The 27,709-nt window shown below is 42.9% G+C and overlaps 1 protein-coding gene across 2 annotated transcripts in view; it reads right to left on the reverse strand.

The window, feature by feature from the left end:
- The window catches only part of HPS4 (HPS4 biogenesis of lysosomal organelles complex 3 subunit 2), a 60,694-nt gene that overhangs the window by 6,564 nt on the left and 26,421 nt on the right, over positions 1–27,709 (reverse strand). For both annotated transcript variants that reach the window (XM_075830829.1, XM_075830838.1), the window contains exons 9-12: positions 20,964–20,991; positions 19,599–19,695; positions 8,867–9,776; positions 8,134–8,266 (exon numbers count right to left, since the gene is read on the reverse strand). In XM_075830829.1, coding sequence (XP_075686944.1) covers positions 8,134–8,266; positions 8,867–9,776; positions 19,599–19,695; positions 20,964–20,991 — 1,168 coding nt within the window. The remainder of the gene's footprint in view (positions 1–8,133; positions 8,267–8,866; positions 9,777–19,598; positions 19,696–20,963; positions 20,992–27,709) is intronic.

Consider the following 27,709-nt stretch of genomic DNA (forward strand, 5'->3'; position numbering starts at 1 on the left):
GGTAGACATAGCCATCTGCTGCCGGGACTGTGAATGCCGAACAGTATGTTGCCTTCCGTGTGCTCTGCGTTCAGTATATTGTGGATCGGATAGACAGATTGCTGGGCGGAGCTGGGGAAGACTTGGCGGTCATGGTACATATGGTTACCAATGACAGTGGGAGATGGATGAAGGTCCTTCTAAACAATTTCAGAGAACTAGGACAGAAGCTCAAGTCCAGGACCTCCAAGGTAGTGTTTTCAGAAATACTACCAGTACTACGAGTGTCATGAGAAGGACAGCAGGTGCCTAATGAGTTAAGTGGCTTAGAAATTGGTGCAGGAATGAAGGGTTTGGGTTTCTGGGGAACTGGGCTGACTTCTGTCGGCTACAGGCTCTACGGTAGGGATGGGCTGCACCTAAGGCCTTATTCACACGAACGTGTTAAACGTCCGTGGGACGGCCGATCAAACAGCGGCTGTCCCACGGACCTATGTTATTCAATGTGTCCGTTCAGACAGCCGTTGTTTCAACGGACCGTGTGAAAGATCCGTGGGAAAATAGGACATGTCCTATCTTTTCACGCATGCCTCCATAGACTCAACTATGGTGGATGCGTGACATCGCGTCCCACAGCGCTGAGCACGGATGCACCTCGGACGTGAAGAACGGCAGATTTTCATGTCCGAGATGCGCAGCGCTCGTGTGAATCAGGCCTAAATGCGGAGATTGCAGATGTGCTCTTTCCAGGGTGGAAAGAATGGTTGGACATCTGGAGGAATTTTTCAACTAGAATCTGGGGGAAGGGTGGTGATACCAAAATGGGGTTAGACTAGAAAGGGAGGGGATACAGATATACGCCGAATTCAGACGACCGTACTATACATCCGTGTGTCATCACACGGATGCATGTAGTTCAATGGGGCCATTCACATAGTGCGATAGACTCAAGTCGATGTGGATCTGTGAAAACGAGATGCGCACGGGTGCAACTTAGACGTCAAAAACCGCGGTTTTTCATGTCCGATTTTGCACTCATACGTGTAAATCTGGCTTTACTGGTGGGAGGGGTTAGCAAGCCAAGTAGGGAGGTGACTAATAATAAATGTGGATATAGGAAAAATAAAGAGGATAATAATAATCATCTTTATTTATATAGCGCCAACATATTACGCAGCACTTTACAATTTAGAGGGAACATGAAACAAACAATATCAGACATTACATAGTGACAAAGTTAATTTACAATTCAAACAAGAGGAGTGAGGACCCTGCTCGCAAGAGCTTACAATCTATGAGGACATAAGGGAGACACAAAGTGTAACAGTGTTTGTTCTGTACAATGGTCCGGCCATTTTTATACACATGCGGTGGTAACATAAAGCTGCATGAGCCGGTCACCAGCCAGTATCCGTGTATGACGGACATGAAGAGAAGGAGTGTGAGGGAACATTATTCTGATGACTAATCTAAAAGGAGGGCCATGGAAAGGAGTCAGATTAGGGAATGTTATAGGCCTGTCTAAATAGATGTGTTTTCAGGGCACGTTTAAAACTGTGGATATTGGGAATTAATCGGATTGTCTGGGGTAGCGCATTCCAGAGGACGGGTGCAGCACGAGAGAAATCTTGGAGACGGGAGTGGGAGGTTCGGATTATGGAGGATTTTAAACTAAGGTCGTTGGCAGAACGTAGAGCCCGAGTAGGGTGGTAGACAGAGATGAGGGAGGAGATGTAAGGAGGTGCAGCACTGTGGAGAGCTTTGTGGGTGAGGGTAATAAGTTTACATTTTATTCTGAAGGGGATGGGCAACCAGTGCAGTGATTGGCACAGATTAGAGACGTTGGTGTAGCGGTTGGTCAGAAATATGAGCCTGGCTGCTGCATTGAGGATAGATTGGAGAGGGGAGAGTTTAGCGAGGCGAAGACCGACTAGTAATGAGTTACAGTAGTCAAGACGAGAGTGAATCAGAGCGACAATGAGAGTTTTGGCGGTTTCCGCCGTAAGAAAAGAGCGGATTCTGGAGATGTTTTTGAGGTGAAAATGACAGGAGTGTGTATATTAAATGTTTGCTGGCAAATGCAAAAGCTTTGTAAATAAAATGAATGAACTGGAGGTTCTACTGATGGACATGGGTTATGGTAAAGTGGGTATAATAGAAACCTGACTGGATAAGAGCAATGACTGGGTAACTAATGTGGAAGGCTACAGTGTTTAGAAGGGATAAAAAAAAAAAAAAAAAAAGACACAAAAAGGGGGAGATGTTTGTATGTAAAATCCAGGTTTTACACAGGCAAATATTCGCCGTATTAAACCCCCTTAACAAGCGCCGATCGACAACACAGCTTGTCGATCAGTGTTTGTTTGTGCCATTCAAACAGAGCAATGATCGAAAGTATGGGGACGAAAGATCGTTACATACATCGTGTCGGCAGCACATCTCCTGTTTACAAAGGCTGCATAAAAGTTCTGATCCCTGCCCTGTTTACACAGGGGAATGAACGTGTACGAATGCTCGTTCACCTGATCATTAGCCTTTGTAAAGGAGCCTTAAGACCACTGCTGAATGAAGACACTGGGGGAGGCTGTGACAGTGTGGAGTCTTTTTGGGTGCGGGTAATAACGGTGAATTTCTAAGCAGTTTTGTAAGCCACTGAACATAGCTGAACAAACCTATAAGGCCTTCCATTATATATTTCTTCTGTTTGGGTTCCAGCTTAAAAAATACATACAAAATCTTCAGCAAATCTGCAAGGTGTGAACAAGGCCTTATAATTCAGCATTCCAAAAGGTGACATTTTGCTCTGGTCATACTCAAAATGTGCTAACGTCAGCATTGGGGTACCACAAGGATCTGTGTTTTCTGATAATGCAAAACTTTGTAGAATACTTAAAGAGGCTCTGTCACCACAATATAAGTGCCCTATCTCCTACATAAGGAGATCGGCGCTGTAATGTAGACGACAGCAGTGCTTTTTATTTTAAAAAAAACGATCTGTTTTCACCACTTTATTAGCGATTTTAGATTTATGCTAATGTGTTGCTTAATTCCCAAGTGGACGTGTTTTTACTTTAGACCAAGTGGGCGTTGTACAGGGGAGTGTATGACGCTGACCAATCAGCATCATGCACTCCTCTCCATTCACTCAGCGCATAGGGATCCTGCTAGATCCTTATGTGTTGTCTTATACACACATTAACGATACTAAAGTGTTTAGACAGTGAATAGACATTCCACGGGATGTCTATTCACAATCTCTGCACTTCGTTACGGTGTCTGTGGTATTTCCAGCAGAGGACAGCGTAATCTCGCGAGATTACGCTGTAGATGACAGGTTACGAGATTACGCTGTGCTCTGCTGTAACTACCACAGACACATTAACGAAGTGCAGGGATTGTGAATAGACATCCCGTGGAATGTCTATTCAGTGTCTAAACACTTCAGTATCGTTAATGTGTTAGTATAAGATATCTAATAGGATCCCTATGCGCTGCCTAAATGAATGGAGAGGAGTGCATGACGCTGATTGGTCAGCGTCATACACTCCTCTGTACAACGCCCACTTGGTCTTGGTCTAAAGTAAAAACACGCCCACTTGGGCATTAAGGCACTCATTAGAATAAATCTAAAATCGCTAATAAAGTGGTGAAAATAGATCGTTTTTTTAAATAAAAAGCATTGCGGTCATCTACATTATAGCGCCGATCTCCTTATGTAGCAGATAGGGCACTTATAATGTGGTGACAGAGCCTCTTTAAAACTCAGCTGGACTGTAAAATATTACAGAAAGATCTAGATAAACTGGCAGCCTGGGCAAGAAGGTGGAAAATGAAATTTAACCCCTTCCCGACATCTGCCGTATATATACGGCTCACGTCAGGTGGCGGAGTATGGAGCAGGCTCACGGGCTGAGCCCGCTCCATAGAACGACTGTATCCTACAGCCGACACGTCAGTGTAAAGAGCGCAAGCACGCTAGTTTAACCCATTAAATGCAGCAGTCAAAAGCGACCGCGGCATTTAAATGGCTAGAAACAGGCAACCCCCTGTAACGTTGCAATGGCCCCCCCGACCGGGCGGTGGTGTTTTGGGCATGGCAGCATGGGGGCCTGATGAAGGCCCCTAGCTCTGCCATCTTTGTACTCATATGAAGCCCTGCCTCAGGCAGGTCTTCATAGGAGAGTGTCAGTATCACGATTTAATACAATAGATTAGTATGGCAGTATATCATGCATGCGATCCAACGATAGCTGGTTCAAGTCCCCTAGGGGGACAAGTAAAAAAAGTAAAAAACAGTATAATTAAAGTTAAAAAAAAAAACAAACAAAAGAAACAAAAAAACCTTTTCCTATTTTTACTCAAGCACAATGTAATTTTTTTACAAAAATTAACATAACTCTTATCAATGCGTCTGTAAAGGTCTGAACTATTATATCATTATTTAGTCCGCACGGTGAAAAAATAAAAAATGGACAGGATATGTCATAAATGTTAGATAGATGCGGGTCCCACCTGCGGGACCCACACCTATCTCTAGAACGGGGCCCCCTAAACCCCGTTCTACCGCTCTCTGTTCCGGCTGACACGTGCGATTCCCAACCATGAAGAAGAAAATCGCTGAGCTACGCTGTTTCCATAAGTCCAATAGAACTAAATGGTAGTTACGGAAACAGCGAAGCTCTGTTTTCTTCTTCATTGTCGGGAATCGCACACGTCAGCCGGATCAGAGAGCGGTAGAACGGTGTTTAGGGGGGGGGGGGGGGGCCCGTTCTAGAGATAGGTGTAGGTGGGACCCGCATTTATCTGACATTTATGGCATATCTTGTGGATATGTCATAAATGCCCCAGATAGTAAAACCCCTTTAAAGAATCCTCCACACTCTTATAGCATTTACAGCAAAGTCCCCTCCCCCACAAAATCGATCTATAAAGAATCACCACACATAAAGCATTTATAACCGAGTCTCCCCAACCCCCACAAAATCGATCTATACAGAAGACTCCATCCTCTTACACATAACATTTATAGTTCCCTCTTCTCTCCTTCCTCACACATAAATTAACATAGAACTAAAGCTGCTGCTCTTACCAGACTGTGGCCTGGACTGAGGCCTGTGGAAGAGTCTTCACTGTGGCAGCAGCAGGGGAGAGAGGAGCTGCAGGAGTCTGTGTGTAGGACAGGCTCTGCCAATTGGTGGAACGACAGAAGCCCCCGCTGACTGGTGCTCCACCAATCAGTGTTCACTTCATACTGCAAGGAAAGGAAGGGACATTTCTCCTCTCTGCCATGCGGCCCGTGCGTGAACCTCTCCTCCCCTTTACTTGTTAGTCCGGCGGGGGGGTTGTAAAAAAATTATGTATTAAAATATTATTACTCTCATCTGGCACCCCCCTAGGCACTGGACCTCCAGGGCCTAATGGTAAATAAAGCCCTGAGGATAGGTCACCAGTTAATGATATTTGGGGGTCCAACTCCCAGACCCTGCACTATTCAGTTGATATCGGACCCCCACAGATCATATAGGTTTTGTGGATAAGTCATCAGTATAAAAAAACAGCCCCCAAACTGGACAGCCATTTTAAATGTGATCTTAGTATACTGAATGGCCAGTCTATTAGAAACACCTGCCCTTTCACGATTGAATCCTCTCTGTATGGAAATTAGACAAGTGACCCCGGAGTGCAGCATAAAATCAAGTGAGCAAGTTTTTCTGTGGATCAGTTTCAGTGTGAATCCACATTAGAATGGGGAAAATCAAGTGATCTGAGCGGCTTCGATTGAGGCATGGTCAGTGGTGCTAGACTAGCCGGGGTTAGGATTTCAAAAACCGCCAATCTTGAGGAGTTTTCTTGTGAAATCGTGTCGAGAGTATACCAAGAATGGTGTGATCGAGGAAAAATATCCAGCAAAAGGGGATCCTGTGGATGTAAACAACTCGTCGATGGGCTATAAAAGCAGGCGACCAGTTAACCCCTTAGTGACCACCAATACGCCTTTTCACGTGATTCACTAATGGGCTTTAGGCTAGGCTGACGCCTTTTCACGTCAGCCTAGTCTAAGTCCTGCACGGGTCTCCCGTGCAGGCAGGAGCCGGGGCTCTGCTGTCTGATGACAGCTGAGCTCCTGCTCCAACGCCCGCGATCGAAGTTTACTTCGATCGCGGCCGTTTAACCCGTTAAATGCCGCCGTCAATAGCGACCGCGGCATTTAACTTTGTTTACAGAGGGAGTGCGCTCCCTCTGTCACCCATCGGCGGCCCGCGAATGAAATCGCGGGTCTCCGATGGGGTGTCATGGCAGCCGGGGGCTTGATAAAAGCCCCCAGGTCTGCCCTGGACATATTCCGGTTAGGACGCGCCGGAGGCACGTCCTAACAGATTGCCTGTCAGATTTACACTGACAGGCAATAATGCTCTGGTGTACGAAGTATACCAGAGCATTATAGCAGCGATCGGTATATCGCACAGTAAAGTCCCCTAGTGGGACTAATAAAATCAGTCATCAAAGTGAAATAAAGATTATTAATAAAAAGTACAGTAAAAAAAAAAAAAAAAACATTTTTTTCCATAAAAAGTGGTTTTATTTAGTAAAAGTGTAAAAAAAAAAAAAAAAGTACACATATGTGGTATCGCCGCGACCGTAATGACTCCATTAATAAAGTTAATAGGTAATTTAAACCGCAAAGTGAACACCGTAAAAAAAAAACCCAAAAAACCATGGCGAAATTGCAATTTTTTTCCATTGCCCCCAAAAAAGTCATAATAAAAATGAATCAATAAGTCCCATGCACCCCAAAACAGTACCATTCAAAACTACGTCTTGTCCCGCAGAAAACAAGCCCAAAAAATCACTACATTGATGGAAAAATAAAAAAATTACGGCTCTTGGAAAGCGACGATGCAAAAACAAATAATTTTAGTTCAAAAGTGTTTTTATTGTGCAAAAGTCGTAAAACATAAAAAAACCTCCACATATGTGGTATCGCCGTAATCGTACCGACCCAGAGAATAAAGGTAACATGTTATTTACGTCGCATAGTGAACGGCGTCAATTTAAAAACGCATAGAACAATGGCGGAATTTCAGGTTTTTTTTATAATCCCCCCCAAAAAAGTTAATAAAAGTTAATAAAAAAATTATATGTACCCAAAAATGGTGCCATTAAAAAGCACAACTAATCCCGCAAAAAATAAGTCCTCATACAGCTATGTAGACGAAAAAATAAAAAAGTTATAGCTCTTTGAATGCGACTATAGAAAAACGAATAAAATAGCTTGGTCATTAGGGCCTAAAATGGGCTGGTCACTAAGGGGTTAGAGAGTGTCATTCTAAAGAATACAGAAGTGGTCAGTGGAAAAACAAGCGCCTGGTCAGATGAATCCAAATTTCTGTTGCACCATGCTGATGGGAGGGACAGAATTTGGCACATGCAGCATGAATTGATAAACCTTCCTGTCAGGTGTCAACAGCTCAGGCTGCTGGAGGTGGAGTAATGGCATGGGGAATGTTTTCTTGGCACACCCACTATTCAACACATAGTGGAATCTATTTTTACTAGGAAAGGACCAAAGGAGGTCCGACGCACTACCAGATGGGGTGTCCTTAATAAAGTGGCTTTTCAGTGCATACATGTGGTCAATAGAAAGAACTGGCACATGATTTATTCATTCCCAGAACTGTACAATGGACCATGAGACATTTTGTTACGTGCAGAGGAAAGACGCGAAGACAAATATAAGAAAAGGTAGATTACAGTTAGAGTAGTCAAACTATGGTATGCCCAATCCCAAGAAGTAGTTGTGACAGATCCCATGACAGCATTCAAAAAAGGACTAGATGCTTCTAAATTACAAATTGCATTGAGGGTTGTAAATAATGTAGCATTAAGTAATGTATAATTGATCTAAGAAAGGTTGAACTTGATGGAAATGTGTCTTTTTTCAACCAAGGTAATGATCATGTGAAAAAAAAAAAGTGATACAGGGGCAGATTTCCTAGTACAGTCTACGTTTTTGACAGCATAAACTTAGACAAGGGAATCAGAAAACGTATCAAAGTAGTGCATGCTGTATGATAAAACCGTTAATATATGTGGCGCGCAGCATTTTGAATAGTAAATCTGCCCGACCGGCTTCTAAAGAAAGAGACCACGTACCAGTAATAGTGTTCTGAATAGAGTCATAGTGGGTAAAATTGTAGGTGCTCTTTGATAAATTATTGTTGTCCACTGGTAAAGTCTCCTTCAGGTGAACTTCTAATCCATTTAGAGAAGCCAATGTGCTGTCGTACTAGAGGAGAAGACATAAAAGAAATGTTAGCAAGAACCCAATCACTGTGCTTTAGCCTGGAAAACTTTAACTCACATCCCAGTAGGATTCAGCAGCATATCGCGTAGTGTGTTTTGTTTTTTTCTTATTGTATGCCTCGGCATGGAATAGCGGAATCTACACTATTCCATACGGTAGAAGAAAAAAGGCATGCCAACATATGCTGGCTTTTTTTTTATATCAAAAATAAATTTTTTGGGCATTTACCGGGTCAATGGAGCCCCATTAATTTGTTTAGCATATTCCCCTCGGAGATTTCCTGGCACATACGTCAAACATAGTGGTAAAACCTAATGTGAACACACCCTTACCCTATAAAGCAAGCCCTTCTTCAGGTCCAGGGAAAAGTACAAAGGCATAAAAATGCAGATCCTGTTTTATTGCTGGTCAACCAATATGGTTACAAGAAAAGAACTTTAGGGCAGGGCAGTCGTGTGTGTTTGTTTTTTTAGGGTTCGTTCAGTTAACTCCACGTGTTCAGCAGTACAACTGTAAACACCAACAAAACCTCTAGATTGTTTTCCCATCTACACATGTAAATGGAACATACTTCATACTCACCACATCCTGAATATTCTCCTTGATGTATTTAAAATCACTTTCTGCTATTAGAGACAGCACCAAGCCTTTCACGTTATGGACATATAGGACCATCTGCACCAGTTTTGAGCTGCTGCTTGGTGGATTAGAATTCAGTGTTAATGTCCAATCTGTGATATTACAAGATTGAATGGACTGACTGCTTTCTACTTCTATGCTCTCGCATGACTGTTTGTTCACCTTACAAGTTTCAGTATCTTTCACATCAACTGGTGTGTCCTCTTCTGAAATGTCCAACATCTCCAGCCTGCTCTCAGCAGTCTTAACAACATGGTGGTCTCCAGAACTTTCTTCCACGGTTAGTGAATCATCTTTGTTTGCTGCAATTGAGTTGTTCACAGTGACTTGGCTGTCCTCCATCGAAGAGGAGACTGATTCCCCAGGACTGCTTTTCTCTAACTCATTTGTAGAATAGCAAGTAACAAAACTCCCAGTAGACAAATGATCGCTTTCAACTTCAGGGTCTTTTTGTGACACAAGAAGCTTTTTTTGGTCTTCAAAAGTCATAAGAGATGAGTTCTTAGGACTGTTGTCAATGAACACATCTTCCGAGCTGCTGCTCTCTTTGGCATCTATCTTTTCGTTTTTGCGGCCTGTATTAAGTGTATTTCTAGGTTTATATGGAGAAGAGCTTTGTATGGGAATGTGTGTCATGGATTCCAGACACATAGAGTCTGAAGCTATACGGTCATTTTTACCTCTGACACATTCAGCTGACTGAGGTGAAACATCCACCTTCAGAAATGAAGTGGGTCCAAAATTTTTCTCTTTATCTAGGGACTCCATGTCGGAGACATGAGACTGGTTAACCTGGGCTTCCTCACTAAGGCTGTGGGAAATGCTTGAACTTCTTCTTGAGGAACTTGGTATTCTAGATAAAGAAATGCATTAGAGTGTTGTAGAGTATGCAAAATGTTATATCATAATTAATTAGAAAAACACAATATAATGTGGTTGTAGTAGTCTTATACTGGACATCTATCAACTAAATATCTATAGAAACCGTTCCTGGCAATGGCTCAGCAATGTCCATAAGTCATAAAAAAATAAAACATGTCCTTATGCTTAAAAACTCTTCTAAGAAAAATCAGATTAGCAGAGGTAAGGGAAGTTGAATCCAGCGCTAGTTTAGATAAAATGGAAACGGTTTCCAAGTTTTATTCAATCGTTTTTTAAAAAGGATCCATAGGCTAACAACAGCCATGATTAAGGACGCATGAGATGTCTGAAACGCGTAGGCTCCCCTTTGGATTGATATCCCTTCTTGCACACCAGGATTTCAGCCTATGGATCCTTTTTAAAAAACGATTGAATAAAACTTGGAAACAGTTTCCATTTTATCTAAACTAGCGATGGATCCAACTTCCCTTACCTCTGCTGTCTATCTATCGTGTGCCGACACGAGGACCCGTGCGCTGTCAACGATACAAGTCACGTATCAGGTGAGCTGGAGGATTCCTCTCCCCCCCTTTTTTTCTAAAAATCAGATCACTTGGTTGCTATATGCAGCTTTTTTTTGGAACAATTTTGATGCATGAGGTCCAAAGTGCCTGTTATGAGAAATAATTGCTGATTGGTGGAGCTCTGGCTGGGTAAATCATTTTAGAACCAATTTCAATCACCCAGGTATTTAACCCCTCTCAGGACCCAGCCAGTTTTGACCTTCAAGACCCAAAGAAGTTTTTTCATTTTTGCATTCCCACATTCAGATCGTCATAACTTTTATTTTTACTCCAATATGGCGTATGAGGCCTTGTTTTTTGCAGGACAAGGTGTACTTTGTTAGGACATCATTTTGTGGTTCACACACTTTAGCGTTTAATCTTTATGAATGTATAATAGTGGAGAAATATTTTCTTTTACTTTGTAATATTCTAGTATACACATATATGCTACCATATTACCCTATGGATGTTAAAGTTAATCTGTCACTAGATTTTAGGGCACTTAAGACCCAGCATATCGTTATAGTGCTGGGGAATGGCGTCCTAAACATGCTTCTCTCAAAACTGTCCATTTTCGCATTTTGTACAAAAAGACGTTATAATAGAGCAGCGAAGCAATGTAAGTTTTGACCCCAATTGAAGTAAAACAAGGGTAAAATACGTGATAGATGAGACACTTCCTATGTCTCAAAATAATGTAACTTTATATAGAAATAAGCACGTAATGATCTTTTGTTTTTTGTTTGATCACATATAAATCTCACCCAGCATGTTAAAGTCCATAATATATCCGGATGGATTCTTCCCGGTGATTTTATGGTTCACTTGGAAAGACGTCACGTGGAGGATAGATTAGTCATACTCTGCCTGGTGCGACGTTTCGTGGGTGCTTGAGAAAGGGGGCGGAACGCCGAAACGTCGCACCAGGCGTAGTAAGACGCCAATCTATCCTCCACGTGAAGTTAAGCAGAAGTTATATGTGTAGTATGTTTATAAGGAATAAGGAACAATATCACATCAGTAAATGTATTTTATTTTTATATTTTCAATGTTTTATTTCACCATAACACCATCTGTGTGAAGAAAGCCCTACCACTCAGTCCTCATTCATACAGTGCAGGAGTGGCTCCTAAAAAAAGTTAAAAACATTTTGGGATTCAATCCAAGTTTGGATAAAAGAAAACACATTCAAAAACTGCATCAAACCTGCACTGTGTGAATGGAGCTTTAACATTTGATCACATAAGGGGTAACTCTGACTAACAAAGTACTGTATTGCAATAAGACAATGCTAGCACTCTAGCTTTAGGAAAGCAGCTTTTTTTTTTTTTTTATTGTAAATCCAGATAACAATATTGAAAAGGATACGCAGCACACTCCTAAATGGATTTGAGAGAATATACATTTGGCTTGTATGCACCAATATCTGAGCCCCTATTATGTTAAATGAATAGTGTACCAGGTTCTGGATTACAATTTTACAAAGCGTCTATGAGGCGGTAAGTGAGTCATTGGATAGATTTGATACTATATCGCATAAAAAGTTGGTACATAAAATGAGACTGCTGGGACTGGGGAAAAACGTATGTAAGTGGGTAAGTAACTGGCTCAGTGATAGAAAAAACAGAGTGTGGTTATTAATGGTACATACTCAGAGTGTATCACCATTACTAGTGAGGTACCACAGGAGTCATTATTGGGCCCTATTCTCTTTTTGTATTTATTAATGACCTTGTAGAGGGATTGCACAGTAAAATCAGAAAATTATACCTTTCTCGTTGAATTCACTGGGGGACAGAATACCATGGGTATAGGCCGCTGTCACTAGAAGGCTGACACTAGGTAAATATAAAAAAATAAGTGTGGCTCCGCCCAGTGGGCTATACCCTCTGCTGAGCACTCAGCTCCTCAGTTTGTACCAAGAGCAGTTGGAGAGCAGAGAAGGTTTAACACAATATGTTTCCAATGAGAAAAGCAACCTCAAGAAGCCCAAAAATATAACAATAAAGAAATAGGGCGGGACCGGTGTCCCCCAGTGAATTCAATGAGAAGGGGATTTTACTGGTAAGTATAAAAATTATCTTTTCTCGTTAAGGTATTCACTGGGGGACACAGTACCATGGGACGTCCTAAAGCAGTCCCTTAGGGTGGGAAAAAAGAATCACAGCCATGTGAGCAGCCTAAACCACGGCTGCTTGAAATACCATCCGACCCAAACTGGCATCGGCAGAGGCCAAAGAACGGATCCGGTAAAACCTCGAAAAAGTATGTAACGAGGCCCAGGTGGCGGCTTTACAGACCTGAAGGGCAGAAGCCTGATGCCGTACTACCAAGAGGCCACAACTGCCCTAGTAGAATGAGCAGTGACGCGGAAGGGAGGTTCCCTACCCTTAGCAGAGTAGGCCTTTTAACGGCCAACTGTATTCAGCTAGAAAGGAACAACAAATAGGGAGTCCTACATCCGGAAGGACTTTGTAGCTGCAATGTAGACTCGAACAACATCCAATCAATATAAGGCAGGTTTTCGTGGATGAGAAGGTTTAGGACAAAACGAAGGAAGGACAATGTTCTCATTAAAATGAAAGGAGGAAACCACCATTAGGAAGGAAGGATGGCACCGGACGTAGCACCACCTTGTTCATATGAAAAACCATAAACTGAGGTTTGCAGGACAAGGCAGCCAGCTCAGAAACTCTACGGATAGAGGTGATCGCTACAAAGAAAACTACCTTCCAGGATAAGATCCCACAAAAGGTTCGAAGGGTGCAGCCTGGAGAGCATCAAGGACAAGATTGAGATCCCAAGGTTCCAGAGGAGACCAATAAGGAGGAGCACAATGTGTGACTTCCTGCAAAAAAAGTCTTAATTGGAGAATGGAAAGCCAAAATGCGTTGGAAAAGAAAAGATAGGGCTGAAGCCTGGCTTTAGAGTAGCCAAACCCTGATCCAAACCCACCTGGAGGAAAGCCAGAATTTGCGGGATTGAAAAACGGAGGGGGTGGAACGGATGAGATTCACACTACCAAAAATAAGCAAACCAAGTGCAATGGTAAATCCTATTGGGATGGAATCTTCCGGGCCTTAATCATGGTCTGAATGAACGGATCAGAGAAACCTTTTAATTTTAAAACCGCGGTTTCAACAGCCAAGCCGTGAAACATAGCCAAGATAAAGCAGAGTGGAATATTGGACCTTGGGAAATGAGGTCGTGCCACAGAGGAAGTGGCCACGGACATCTAACAGGAGCATGATAACCGCATACCAAGTTCTGCGAGGCCAGTCTGGGGCCATCAGAATGTCTGGGATTCCTGCATCCTTGACCCTCTTCAGTACTCGATTCAGAAGCAGAATCGGCGGAAAAAGATAAAAGGAAGTTGAAGGACGACCATGAGAGAACCAGAGCGGAGCGTCGGCTCCTAAAGGCGTTGGGCTCCCCGTTTCTGGTGACGTAGTCTGGGCACTTGTGATTGAGATGAGAGGCATATCACGTCTGGGAAGCCCCACCAAATGCGGTGAAAAAATCTTTGACTGAAGAGACCATTCTCCGGGATCCAGGCATTCCCGGTTTAGGTAATCTGCCTCAATGTTAAAAACACAAAAAATGGCCATACTCACAAATTGGGCAGGTATAATCCCAAAAGGACGCAGCCAGGTCAAAAATGCTGCGGAATAATATATTCACACATATTATTACTACATGCACATTATACACTATTCATTTACTTTTTACTACATATCCCATGCACCACACGCCACTCCCATCAAGGCTAGTGGGAGTGGCTATTATTATTTAAACGCACCTGTGCACTTTCCTTCAGCAGCATTTTTGACCTGGCTGCGTCCTTTTGGGATTATACCTGCCCAATATGCCAAGTATGGCCATTTTTTGTGTTTTTAATCTTATTCTATGTCCCACTTTTTTCTGTGGTGTAGCTTCAAATCTGCCTCATTGTTGTCTACTCCTGGGATGTGCACTGCTGAGACATTTTGTTCTGTCCAGCGAAGGATCCTGGCGGATTCCTTCCATCCAGTCCTGCTTGTACCTCCCTAATGATTGAGGTATGCCACTGCTGTGGAATGGTCTGTCTGTATCCGCACTAGAAGACCCTGGAGACTAGACTATTGTCCCCAAGACTTTCATGCAGAAGCGGATGGAGCAAGGAGAATTCCTGTGGAGTACTGTCACTTCCTGTCTGAGAGTGGTGATCTTGTCCTTGGGTAAGAATACCCTGGCTGCCTGTGTATCCAGGACCATACCTAGAAATTCCATTCTCCGAGAAGGAGTGAGAGATGACTTGGTGCTGTTGATCAGCCATCCAAATCTGTGAAGACAATCCAGTGTAATGTTGAGACTGTGCAAGTTGTCCTGTTTGGAAGGTGCCTTCACCAAAAGATCGTCCAAGTATGGGATAACCGCTATCCCCCTGGAGCGGAGGAGAGCCATGAGCGCCGCCATGAGCTTGGTGAAGACCCTTGAAGCCGTGGCTTGCCCAAAGGGGGGGTCACAAACTGGAAATGCTAGGAACCTACTCCAAAGCAAAGGGAACACTGATGTACTTGAGCAATGGGAACATGAAGATAAGCATCCTTGATGTCTATTGAGTACAGGAACTCGTCGACCTCCAAGGAAGCGACCACCGATCCCAGAGACGCCATGCGAAACCTTCACATATCGATTTAGACGTTTTAGATCCAAAACAGGACGAAGCGATTCGTCCTTTTTTTGTACTGTAAAAAGGCTAGAATAATACTCTTTGAACAGTTCTGGAGTTGGTACTGGGACAATTACTCCTTTATGGAGGCGGCTTTGAATGGCTTGAGAAAAAGCTTGGGCCCTGGAGGGGCACCGAGGGGGCTTTGAGAGGAAAATCACCCCTGGAGGGCGAGAAGAAAACTATTTTGTAGCCTGTCGACACAACCACCCGCACCCAGGGGTCTTCAAAGTTTTCGAGCCATGTCTCCTGGAAGGAGAGCAGCCGTCCCACCACCAGAGGGAGCAGCTCAAATTTTAAGGCTGTGGAAGCCCGCTGTGCTGGAGCAGGTCTAGCGGGTCAGTTGCAGGGCCGCCAGGAGTTTCTAGACCGCAAGGAAGGTCTCTGCACTCGGAAGGGACGGGTGTCACGTGAGTTCTGCCTCTGTTGTGGGGCCGCGTACCGAAATTAACGAAAACATCTTTCTCTTCTGACTGAGAGAACTGGGAGTCGTATTTGACGACATTGTGGAAGTAAAGTGCTCCTTCCTCCTGTAGCCTCAGAAAGAAGTTGGACCAGGTCAGGTCCATAAAGGAGATCCTGGGCAAATGGAAGGGCGAAAACCTTCTACCTAGAGGCACTGTCAGTATCCCAGTTGCTAGTCCAAATGGCCCTGCAGACAGCTACCGTATTAACCATGGCCTTAGCCGACCTTTGGGCAGATTGGATGGAGACGTCTACCTTAGGGTGAGCTGACTGTTTGGCAATACACTCATCAGAGAAAGGAAACGTAGTCCGCACTCTTGGACACGTGCATAGACCGGTCAGGATGTTTCCATGCATCAGAAAATAATTTGTCAAAACCCTTATGATCGGGAAAGGCCAGAGGGGGTCAAGTGTGTAATAATAACTAATTTTGAGGGGATTCAGCAGGATCATCTGCAATCTTAAGTTTATTTCTCACTGCCTGATAGAGAGAGATAGATAGAGAGAGAGAGATAGAGATAGAGAGAGGTCCCCTGAAGAAGCTGGTTCAGAAATAACTCTTGAATAAAAAGCATGCCTGCAGCATTTTTGTCCAAAGAGTGATCAGAGGAAGAATGATATCTCCTTCATTTCCTGGCCTGCTTGCGGGATGCACTGGGAGAACTACAACGAGTGCAATCCAGGGGAGAGTGTCTGGGAACCTGAATGGACTGTGGTGCCCGAGAGGGGCCAGACAATTGAGACGTTAACTGCTGAGGAAAGTGTTGTAAGGCATCCGGCTTGGCCTGAGAGCGAGGCGGGCGAAATTATCTATCGCCTGTCTGAGGGAAGCCTCCCATTGGGGGTAATATGCTCATTAACCATGGAAGCTGGGGAGTCCTGTGATGGTTTAGGTGGAGGGAATTGAATACAGACTGGGTCAGCCTGCCCAAATAGAAACTAAGTACTGCACCGTGTACACGCAAAGTGCATTACAATGGCGGGGGGGTTTGTGTCTTGGGAGCTTTTCCCTTTGAAAACATATTATAAGCCTTTTACAGAAAAACACTATAGCTAATGGCTATCCTACCTAGGTACTGTGTCCCCTTGAAGCAGGAATGTTTCCAGCGCAGTACGATTTCTGTTCACCGCTCAGTGTACTATGGCGCTCAATACCGGTGACAGAGTGAAGCGTCTGAGCAGAACAGAAAAACCCCACCCCTCCAGCTAAAACCCGCGCCACACTGTTTGGACAGGGAGAGCATGTAACTCAGGTCCCGCCTGCTGACCAATCAGAAGGTGGGTAAACGACGTGGAGGAGAGCTGGTTTGAGCGTGGCCAGCTTGCAGCCTAGCAGAGAACCAAATTAATGGCGCTGCAGGTGGAACGCCGCGATTTGCTCTGCGAGGCCAGTCTGCAGTAAAAAAAAACAGCAGAAAATGCTAAAGAATGACAGCCAGTTGTATTGAGGCGCAGCCTGTCACCCCTTCGGAAAACACAAACACATAGTGTGGCTGTCTGGCATCCTCAACCACTGGTGCGGAAATAATAGGGGACTGGGTGACCAAGGTGGGGAACATCTACCATAGAGGTGGGCATCCACTTAGGTGGGAAGAGAATCTGCCAAAATTGCAGGCAGAAACAGTGGGAATTCCTTCCGCCCGGTGCCTGCAGGGGAATAACTGAGTGGAACACATGAGGGACTCTCACCCTGCACCTGAAAAAGAAATAAAAGGAAATAAAAAATCTAGCAGAATTGCCTGCAGTGCAAGACATGTCTGCCGCCCATAGACACTAGGCTAAAACTGAGGTGCGGATTGCTCAGCGGAGGTTATAGCCCATTGGGCGGAGCAACACATTTTTTTTTATATTTACCTACAGTCAGCGGCCTATACCCATGCTACTGGGTCCCCCCGTGAATTCTTTAGCGGGAAATTTCTATTTTTGCAGACGATACTAAACTGTGTAAAAGTAATTAACACAAAGGAGGACAGTATTATATTACAAATGGATCTGTAGCAGTTCGAGGCTTGGGCAGAGAAGTGACAAATGAGGTTTAAAGGGTAACTAAACGTTCAACAAACTTTTGACATGTCATAGTGACATGTCAGAAGTTTTGATCGCTGGGGGTCTGAGCACTGAGACCCCCACCAATCGCTAAAACAAAGCAGCAGAAGTGATTGTGTGAGCGCTGAGTCGCTTCGTCTCTGTTCGGCTTTTCTCGGAAAGCCGATATAACGGTGTACGGGCTCATAGACTTTCTATTGCGTCTGTACAATGCTACTCCGGCTTTCCGAGAAAAGCTGAACAGAAATCAAGCGGCTCAGAGCTCACACGGCCGCTTCGTTTTAGCGATCTGTGGGAGTCTCAGTGCTTAGACCCCTAGTGATCAGAACTACTGACATATCACTATGACATGTCAGAAGTTTGTTGAACATTTAGTTACACTTTGACATTAAAACGGACATGGAAAAGGAGTTCAGAATAATAATTGACCGTAAACCTCTAAATAAGATCACGGGGTGCATCAAAAGGGGCATTGATGAACATGACAAGAACATGCTGTAGTTCTAACAATTTATAAATCACTAGTCAGACTGCACATGGAATATGAAGTACAGTTTTGGGCATCAGTGCACAAAAAAAAAAAAAGACATTGAACTCGCTCAAGCTCTAAGGTGGCCAACTAAAGTAATAAATGGAATGTGTGGACTACAGAACCCAGAAAGATTATCAAAATTAGGGTTAAGGATGACCTAATAACTATGTAGAAGTATATCAAAAGTCAATACATAGAGGTCTCTCATGATCTTGGGGAGAACATGTCAGACAATATAATGTATACAGTCTATGTTCTTTACTGGAATTCAGATGTGGACAGCTATGCCTTATAGTCCTTGCCCTGAGTCTATGCTATACAGCTACCCATTACACTAGAAGGAACTATGGCATCTACTAATAACGGTTTATATATCCAATGTCAATACAAAGATCTCTCTCATGATGTAGTTATACCCAGGACTGGAACTATAACAAGGAGGCATCCTCTACATCTAGAGGAAAGAAGGTTTATAAAACATCATAGAAGGGTATTCTCTACACTAAAAGCAATGAGACTATGAAACTCTCTGCCAGAGGAAGTTGTTATGGTGAAATCACTGAAAACACTTAAAAAGGTGCCTAGATGCATTTCTTGATTGTAATAATATTCCAAGTTATGGTTGCTCGATTACTGTAGATGGGTCGTTGATCCAATGATTATTTTCGCTTAATCCGAGAATGACAAAAATTGGCTTTTTCTTACAGTGTTATTGTCTTCCTTCAGATCAATACAACAAGATAATAGGTTGAACAAGATGGCTTGTGTCTGTTTTTAACCTCACTATGCTCTCTTTGTAAGTTTATGTTAAAAAATCTGATTATACGGCACTAAGAAACAGCGTAAAGCCAGATATGAGTGTCATGCTAAGCTCCTTGCCAATTTATTTAAACGGAGAACCTTAATAATCTAAGACAGACTGGTTGCTAGGGATATGCTGCCTAACAACCACGTGTAAAAAGCCTGTGGATGTTAGACTGGTTGCTAGGGATACAGAGTCCATCGCACATGACAGTTATTCTGGTCAAAGCTAACTTTCTGCTGACAAAAGGGGCATAGTATCGTGGTGGCAGTCAAGCCAAACCTTTCCCCGTTTCAACTAGCGTTATTGTCCATCATTTTTTAAAAACACTTTTAGGTGGAGAAACTAAATGGATATTAAAGAGGTATTAGCGACATCATTTGTATTACTGTTGACGTGAACAGCAGAGGCATTTGGGCATAAAGATCATCTATTGAGATGGCAGTGCAATATTGCCATCAGAATGTAATACAGCTGGTTTTGATCCCACTGCAATGCTATTCACATTACAAACATGGGTAGGTATCAGCCCTGAAATATGAAAAACAGTCTAATACTGAAAGACAGAAAGAAAGAGAAGCCAAATGAAAGGAGACCAAGAAGATATAGAAACGATAAAGCTATAGCTGATGAAAGATGAAGCTGAAGTGGTTTCCTTCATCTCTATTTCAATCGACTTTTGCATTATCTACCTGGTCATCCACTGAACTGGGTACTGGCGAAGTGCAGTTGCTTCTTTTTCCATGACAAATACTGGAATCATATAGACATCCTGAGGTAACAAGGGATCTGTAACATAAATACGATAGTAGTAATAATAATAGCTGCAATATTACAGTCAGCCTCTAATGTGTTGTAAGCCATTTCCCCATATATTTAAAGATCCATTCTCATTATTTGTCTAACCCGAATATGCAACTGAAAACTTCTGCTAGGTTGTGTTATTGGTGACCAGTAGTAAAGCTGGTCATCCCAGTAACACAATGATGTACAGGTGCAGTCTCCCCGATTTTACAGATCACTCATATTTCTAAGTCACAATACAAATAACAGGTCAAAAAAGATATTGATGTAAGAAAACACTCCAAATAACACAATTGTATAGCAAAACATGTTTTCGTATATATTATTGTACTGCATATATGAGCGACAGAAGGACACGTTGATTAGTTGTTTTTTTTTTATAGAAACATTGCAGAAGGCTTTAGCCAAAGTGGGGAGAATGCTACCTTATCTGGTCAGCTTCTGGCCTGAAATAAATGGTGCTTTAAAATAAATAATAATAATCCACCTTTATAACTGTAGGGTTTCATGCAGATGAAGAGATTTTTTTATCAGTTGGATACCTTATGCATCCAACAGGAAAAACCAGTTTTGCCATGCTCCATCGGATGCCATATTATGGAGGTATTGTCACGAGCTTGTAGGGGAGAATAAATTCTTAATATGGCACCACAAGAACTGTGCGCCACCATAGAGCTCCTGTGCAAACGACTTTCCATTTTATTATTTTTACATTAAAAGGGTTTTCTACTCTAGACAACCCCCAATAGGGCATATGGAGGACACAGATGTCATGCCCCAATTGGTACCCCATGTATTTGACCACACTGAAGAACTGGTAAGCATTGATTTCACAATGTACTTTGTGTAAATGCTTAGTATCCATTGCCAAAGACAATAATAACTAAACCCTGGGGGTCCCAGCAGTAGGACCCCTTTTCCCCAGATCATCTCATCATCAGGGTAGCTGACACACTGCTTGCTGTTGGATTTGAGACCATTGGAAAACCAAGTGAGATTATTTGGGAAGGTTGTCTGTTACCTTGTTTCCGAGGTCACGTAATAAGTTGCAGTGTAGCCCTAGTCTAAATAGGACAGGTTACATAACGGATCAGACACCCCCCCATCCCCCCCAAAAAAGTAGTGTTATAGAATACTTCAATTTTCAAAAATACCACGTGCTGGTGTAGAAAGAGTCTAAAAGAAAAAAGCCTAATAACCCATGTAGCAAAAAACAGAACAGAATCCCCAGTTAACTCCTACAGAATTCTTACCTCGTCCTTGGAAGGTGCTCGGTGGTGACTGAAAAAACAAAATAAAGCAGTAAAGTCAGTGCACTATGTGTCACGTAATAACTATGTGTATATATATATATATATGTATGTGTGTGTGTGGGTTTTCCTCCTGATCCTACATTATTCAGTGATACAGCCCGACGTCAGTGTTAATGCAAAGCCTGGTAGATTTGTCCTTCAGGAATCTATAAAAGTTAGAGGACATCCCCTAAGGGGGCTATAATAGCATCCATATTAGATGTCACCCAGAAACATTATCACACAAATATTGATAATGGGGCACATCATGTTAACACCCAGAATTTTTACGGCTAAAATGGTACCCCGTACTGGACTCAGGAACTCAGATGGGGTCTGGCAGAAACTCCCAGAGATTTTCTTTAAGTGGAAAATCAAAGGTAACCTCATAAAATGTGTTCTATTTCTATACACAAGAGGCTGTCATAATCCTACCCTGCTGAGACAAATCAACATTAATGTAATATTATTGCTAAATTCATTTGGGAAGACTATAATAATGTTAAATGTTTGTCACTGGGGGACGACAGCTATGTGTATCATGGAATAAAGAAAAACTTGTGAGAAAAATAGGACATGTTAATAAAACCTGGTGATAAGAAAAAAGTTAGGTTGGATTTAAACAGAGATTTCGGGACATATGTGGGAATTGTAGTACAAATACTATATAGCAAGTTACAATATTGGGACTACATAGCTATTTAACCCCTTCCCCCTGCTGGCATTCTGGGCCCTAATGTCCAAGCCATTTTTTAGATTTTTCCATTGTCACATTCGAAGAGCTGTAACTTTTTTATTTTTGCGTCGGCATAGCTGTATAAGGTCTTGTTTTTTGCGGGACGACTTGCAGTTTTTATTGGTACCATTTGAGAGTAGATGCGACTTTTTGATCACTTTCTATCACATTTTTTTTAAGTCAGGATTAACAGAAAACAGCAATTTTTCCATTGTTTTTTATTTTATTTTTTACGGCGTTCACAGTGCGGGTTAAATAATGTAACAGCTTTATAGTCGGGGTCGTTACGGACGCGGCGATACCAAATATGTGTAACTTTTTTGCTTTATTGTAGTTTTTTTTAATAGTAAAGCATTTTGTAAGGGGAAAAGCTGGGTTTTTCATTTTTTTTTTTTCACTTTTTTTTAAAATTAACTTTATTAAACTTTTTTTACTTTTTTACTAGTCCCACTAGGGGACTTCCCTATCCTCCGATCGCTATTATAATACACTGCAATACTTTTGTATTGCAGTGTATTACTGCCTGTCCGTTTAAAACGGACAGGCATCTGCTAGGTCATGCCTGCGGCATGATCTAGCAGGCATTCGCTGCAGGCAGACCTGGGGGTCTTTATTAGACCCCCGGCTGCCATAGAAGACACAGACACTCGGCGATTTTATCGCCGGGTGTCAGTGAGATGAGAGGGAGCTCCCTCCCTCTCTCCAAAACCATTCAGATGCGGTGCTCGCTATTGTGCACCGCATCTGAAGGGTTAAACAGGTGAGATCGATACTAATATCGATCTCACCCGGCAGAGCAGGGACGCCCCCAGCCCTCAGCTGCTTCTGGCAGCTGAGAGCAGGGAGATTTCACGGCTCCCTGCTCTGTTTACTTTATTCTAATGCAGCGACGTAGTTTGGCGGCGCTCTAGAATAAAGCCCACTAATGACCGCCGTAAAAAGACGTATCGGCGGTCATTAAGGGGTTAAATTGCATGCAAGTTGTGGTCATAATTTAATAAATAAACAAATGTACCCCCTTTACGACTTCTACTTCCAAGTGACTTTAATCTTTTAGCCCCCAGCCTAAATAACAAATGAAGACACTCCCAAACTGAAAACGATCAGCCATACGGAGAACATACAAAAAAAAAACGGGAGACCAGACACTATATACAGTAAATGCGTTTCTACTCCAGATCCACTCCAAACGCCATAATATGGCAGAAAATTATCAGGATACTGTTGTGAGCTCGGAATTGACCCCTGATGAAGTAATTAACACAGCGATACGAATGAATCCTTATGGAGCCACATGCATAACCAATCGCCTTTCCTCGATAATTTTTATTGTTATATTTTATTATTATATTTTTCATTACATGTTATTTTGATATTGTACAGACATTCATATTTTTCTGAGCTTGTATGTATATACGTAAAAGGGGATATGTCTGCAAACTTTTTACATCTTTGGTGACCTGTGGTTTATGGCTAATAGAACCTCTTTTCCATGAGTGATTTGTCCTTTAGCCCGACCAGGGGCTAAGATCTGGGGTCCAGGACATGTTTGTGCATATTTAAATGTTCTTAACTTTTGTCTGTTTACTTTGTATTATGTAATGTTATAATAAAATGATTCTATTTGTATAAGAGGTAATACATGGGTTTTCTTTTCTTTCATTTTTTTTGCCACGTTTTGTATACACGTTGACAGGCATGATTTTCAATACTTGGCATATATTGGTGCACACTATTTCTCTTTTTCTGACACACAGGGACATGTTGGACCCAATAAAACTAATTGTTAGTATTTCCCCAAAACTAAAATTGTATCCATTCTCATCGATATTCATAGTCTAATGTCGCAGCATTACAGTGATCAGATAGGGAATATTTTTATGCAGGTCAAATAATTGTATAATGGATGTGATCATTATGATCATACAGGCATGACAATTGCGGACACTGTCGATCGGGACATAGCAATAAATGACGTGTGTAAATCCAGCCTGTTGCTTTCCCACAGCATATTGGATTCTCCCGGTCATTGCTTGCCATTCGGGTCACAAAACATAAGAAGACATTTGGCTTCAGCACCATCATTTTAATTTGCAACAGTTTTGGTAAATGTCCCTCCCGGAATGTATCGTAACTGAAGCTCAGTTCTAAAGAAGAGTTTGAAGTGCTTCCCCATTCCTAGACTGGAACATCAATCAGTATCATAAAGGTCTGCTGTACAAATAGCCCTGATAGGATTAATACTCCAAACTAAAAGAGGAGGTTAGATCAAAACACATTGCCACTTATCACTTGTGTGCAGACAGAACAATGGCTCTCAGAAGGTGGCGGGCAAACCTCTTATCCCAGCTGCAATAATCTGCTCATCACATGTATGGAAATGACAACAGGTCATGCAAATTCAGCCACAGTAATCCCATTAGCTGCTTGGTCGACTTCAAAGGCTTGGCATATCTAGCAGGATAAATGTTTAGATTAAGCCATTAACACATAACGCCACTTTGAACTATTTTAACGCCGCTTTTATCCACAAGAGTAAATCTAAGAGGCGGCTTGTAATTAATTAAGAATCAATTTGTTAGAAACAAACCACTGTATCCCTTGAAGCTACATTACATTCTTATCGGGATAAAAGTGTGTGTGTACTGGATGGGTTAAATGGTGGCAAACAGTTACAATCAGCAGGTCACATTACAGCTTCCAAACACAACCCTGCTATGTCCAAGACAGGCTAGAAGTTTGTATCGGGTGGTGGTGCCCACAGATTGTGAGAACCAAGGCCCTGGCACTCTGCGCCCTTTCACCTTTTAGCTTAGAGACATGAAAAAGACTGTAATGCGAATGCTAGAGGGAAAGAATATTGGATATTGTGGGTACCGTAATTTAATAAAAAAGGAAAATATTATTTCCCAACATCACATCAAAGGGTGGCACATGGCTGTGGGATGGAATAAACTAAATGATGAATGGACTGGCAGAATATAGCTAATTTAAATATATATATATATATATATATATATATATATATATACACACACACACACACACACACACACACACACACACACACACACACACACACACGTTCAAAAGTTCGGGGTCACCCAGACAATTTTGTGTTTTCCATGATAACTCACACTTATATTTATCAAATGAGTTGCAAAATGACTAGAAAATATAGTCAAGACATTGACAAGGTTAGAAATAATGATTTGTATTTGAAATAATAATTTTCTCCTTCAAACTTTGCTTTCGTCAAAGAATGCTCCATTTGCAGCAATTACAGCATTGCAGACCTTTGGCATTCTAGCTGTTAATTTGCTGAGGTAATCGGGAGAAATTTCACCCCATGCTTCCAGAAGCCCCTCCCACAAGTTGGATTGGCTTGATGGGCACTTCTTGCGTACCATACGGTCAAGCTGCTCCCACAACAGCTCTATGGGGTTGAGATCTGGTGACTGCGCTGGCCACTCCACCAGCTGCCTGCTTCTTCCCTAAATATTTCTTGCATAATTTGGAGGTGTGCTTTGGGTCATTGTCCTGTTGTAGGATGAAATTTGCTCCAATCAAGCGCTGTCCACAGGGTATGGCATGGCATTGCAAAATGGAGTGATAGCCTTCCTTATTAAAAATCCCTTTTACCTTGTACAAATCTCCCACTTTACCAGCACCAAAGCAACCCCAGACCATCACATTACCTCCACCATGCTTGACAGATGGCGTCAGGCACTCTTCCAGCATCTTTTCAGTTGTTCTGCGTCTCACAAATGTTCTTCTGTGTGATCCAAACACCTCAAACTTCGATTCGTCTGTCCATAACACTTTTTTCCAATCTTCCGCTGTCCAATGTCTGTGTGCTTTTGCCCATATTAATCTTTTCCTTTATTAGCCAGTCTCAGATATGTCTTTTTCTTTGCCACTCTGCCCTGAAGGCCAGCATCCCAGAGTTGCCTCTTCACTGTAGACGTTGACACTGGCGTTTTGCGGGTACTATTTAATGAAGCTGCCAGTTGAGGACCTGTGAGGCGTCTATTTCTCAAACTAGAGACTTTAATGTACTTGTCTTGTTGCTCAGTTGTGCAGCGGGGCCTCCCACTTCTCTTTCTACTCTGGTTAGAGCCTGTTTGTACTGTCCTCTGAAGGGAGTAGTACACACCGTTGTAGGAAATCTTCAGTTTCTTGGCAATTTCTCGCATGGAATAGCCTTCATTTCTAAGAAGAAGAATAGACGGAGGGCATGGCTTAGCGGCAAATGTGAGCGGACGCAGGAACCGGAGCTCCCGCTGCCGATATCCTGGTACATATCCTGTGGCTGAACTCTCCTAACGGAGACATACCTGAGCAGAGAGGGGAGAAGGAGGAGAATCTGTGGACACGACTCTGGAGCTGTTGGAGGCTGTAATGACCCGTTCCAGAAAGTCTAAGGCGGCAGAGGACGGTGAGCTGCGCTTACAAGATGGTGCCGACACGTGCATGATGGCAGAGAGCAGGGATTTGAGAGGGGCGGCGGCATACCGGCTGGAGCGCTTTGCCAGAAAGATACCCATGAAGGCAGCTGCTGATGGAGAGATGTCAGACGGAGGGAAAGAGCAGACAGGCCGCTCAGGGTCTAGGTATGAACCGCTGAGGGCACAGATGGAGTCAGAGGAGGAGGAGGAGAATGGAGAAGATGCTGCAGGCAGCTCAGGAGGAGGGCTGGATCGAGGCTCACATAGCTTGAATAAGCCTGGACCCATGCTGGCGGATGTTTTTTCGGCGGTAAGCCTGTGTAATGCCACGCTAGCTAAACTTACTTGCCAGGTGGGCGGAATTAAGGAGGATATCTCCATTATACGTCACGATCGACAGAAAGTTTCGGAACGAACAACAGCGGTGGAAGGCAGGGTCAGCGAATTGGAAGACAGAATGCTGCCCATGAGGAGGGATGTAAATGCGGTAGCTGTGGATGTTAATTACCTGTTATCTAAAGCTGATGATCTGGAGAATCGCCTACGTCGAAATAATGTGAGGATGGTGGGAATTCCTGAAAAAGTAGAAGGGTCCAACCCGGATTCCTATTTTGAAAATTGGCTACTGGAGGTATTTGGTAAGGAGTCGCTGACCCCACTGTTTGCGGTGGAAAGAGCCCATAGAGTACCAACTCGCCCTGGCCCACCTGGACGGCCGCCAAGACCTGTGTTGGTAAAGTTGCTTCATTATAAAGACAGAGATTTAATTCTTCGGCAGGCCCGGGAAAAGAAAGATATACGGGTGAATGGTGTGAAAGTGTCATTTTACCCAGATTTTTCTGCAGAGGTTCAGAAAAGAAGGATGCAATTTATGGATATTAAACGACGACTGAGGAATCTGCGTGTTCAATATTCAATGCTGTACCCGGCGAAGCTTCGGGTTGCGGCGCTGGGATCCGTACAATTTTTTGAGAACTCAAAAGATACGCGGAGATGGCTGGATAGTCACGAAGATCGCCTTCGTCAGGATCGAGGGGAAGATGCGGTGTGATCATCAGGTGGATGGCTGAAGGGGGGACTCTGATTTTTATGAAAAAGAAGAAGGATGAGCTGCGCAGAGGAATAAGGCACTGTTTTCTGCATTTATTTGTTGTTCTAATGTGGGTCTGCAGTTTATATGTTTATAATGGTGAGAGGGGGAGACAGAGCTGTCAGTTTAATTGAAATATCAGTTATCTGAGTCACAGAAATGCTATATGTCTATTGTGGTAAGGTGGCGGGAGGTTTGTGGTTCTTAGGTTTATATTGCGGGAAGAGATGTATTTCTGCAATGTGAATGGGAAGCTGAATAGTCACATTGGTGGAGGTTTCTTCGCCAGCCCGGGCCCTCTTTGGAGGGTAAGTTCATGTAAAGTTGGGTGGGTTAGGGAGGTGGGTGGAGGGGGGAAAATGTTTTGGAGGGAAAGGGAGTTTGAAATGCAGTATGCTCTGATTGACACTGGATTCAACATTAATTGCCACTG

Source organism: Rhinoderma darwinii, chromosome 1 (assembly GCF_050947455.1).
Source record: "Rhinoderma darwinii isolate aRhiDar2 chromosome 1, aRhiDar2.hap1, whole genome shotgun sequence".
In the NCBI taxonomy this organism is placed as follows: domain Eukaryota; kingdom Metazoa; phylum Chordata; class Amphibia; order Anura; family Rhinodermatidae; genus Rhinoderma; species Rhinoderma darwinii.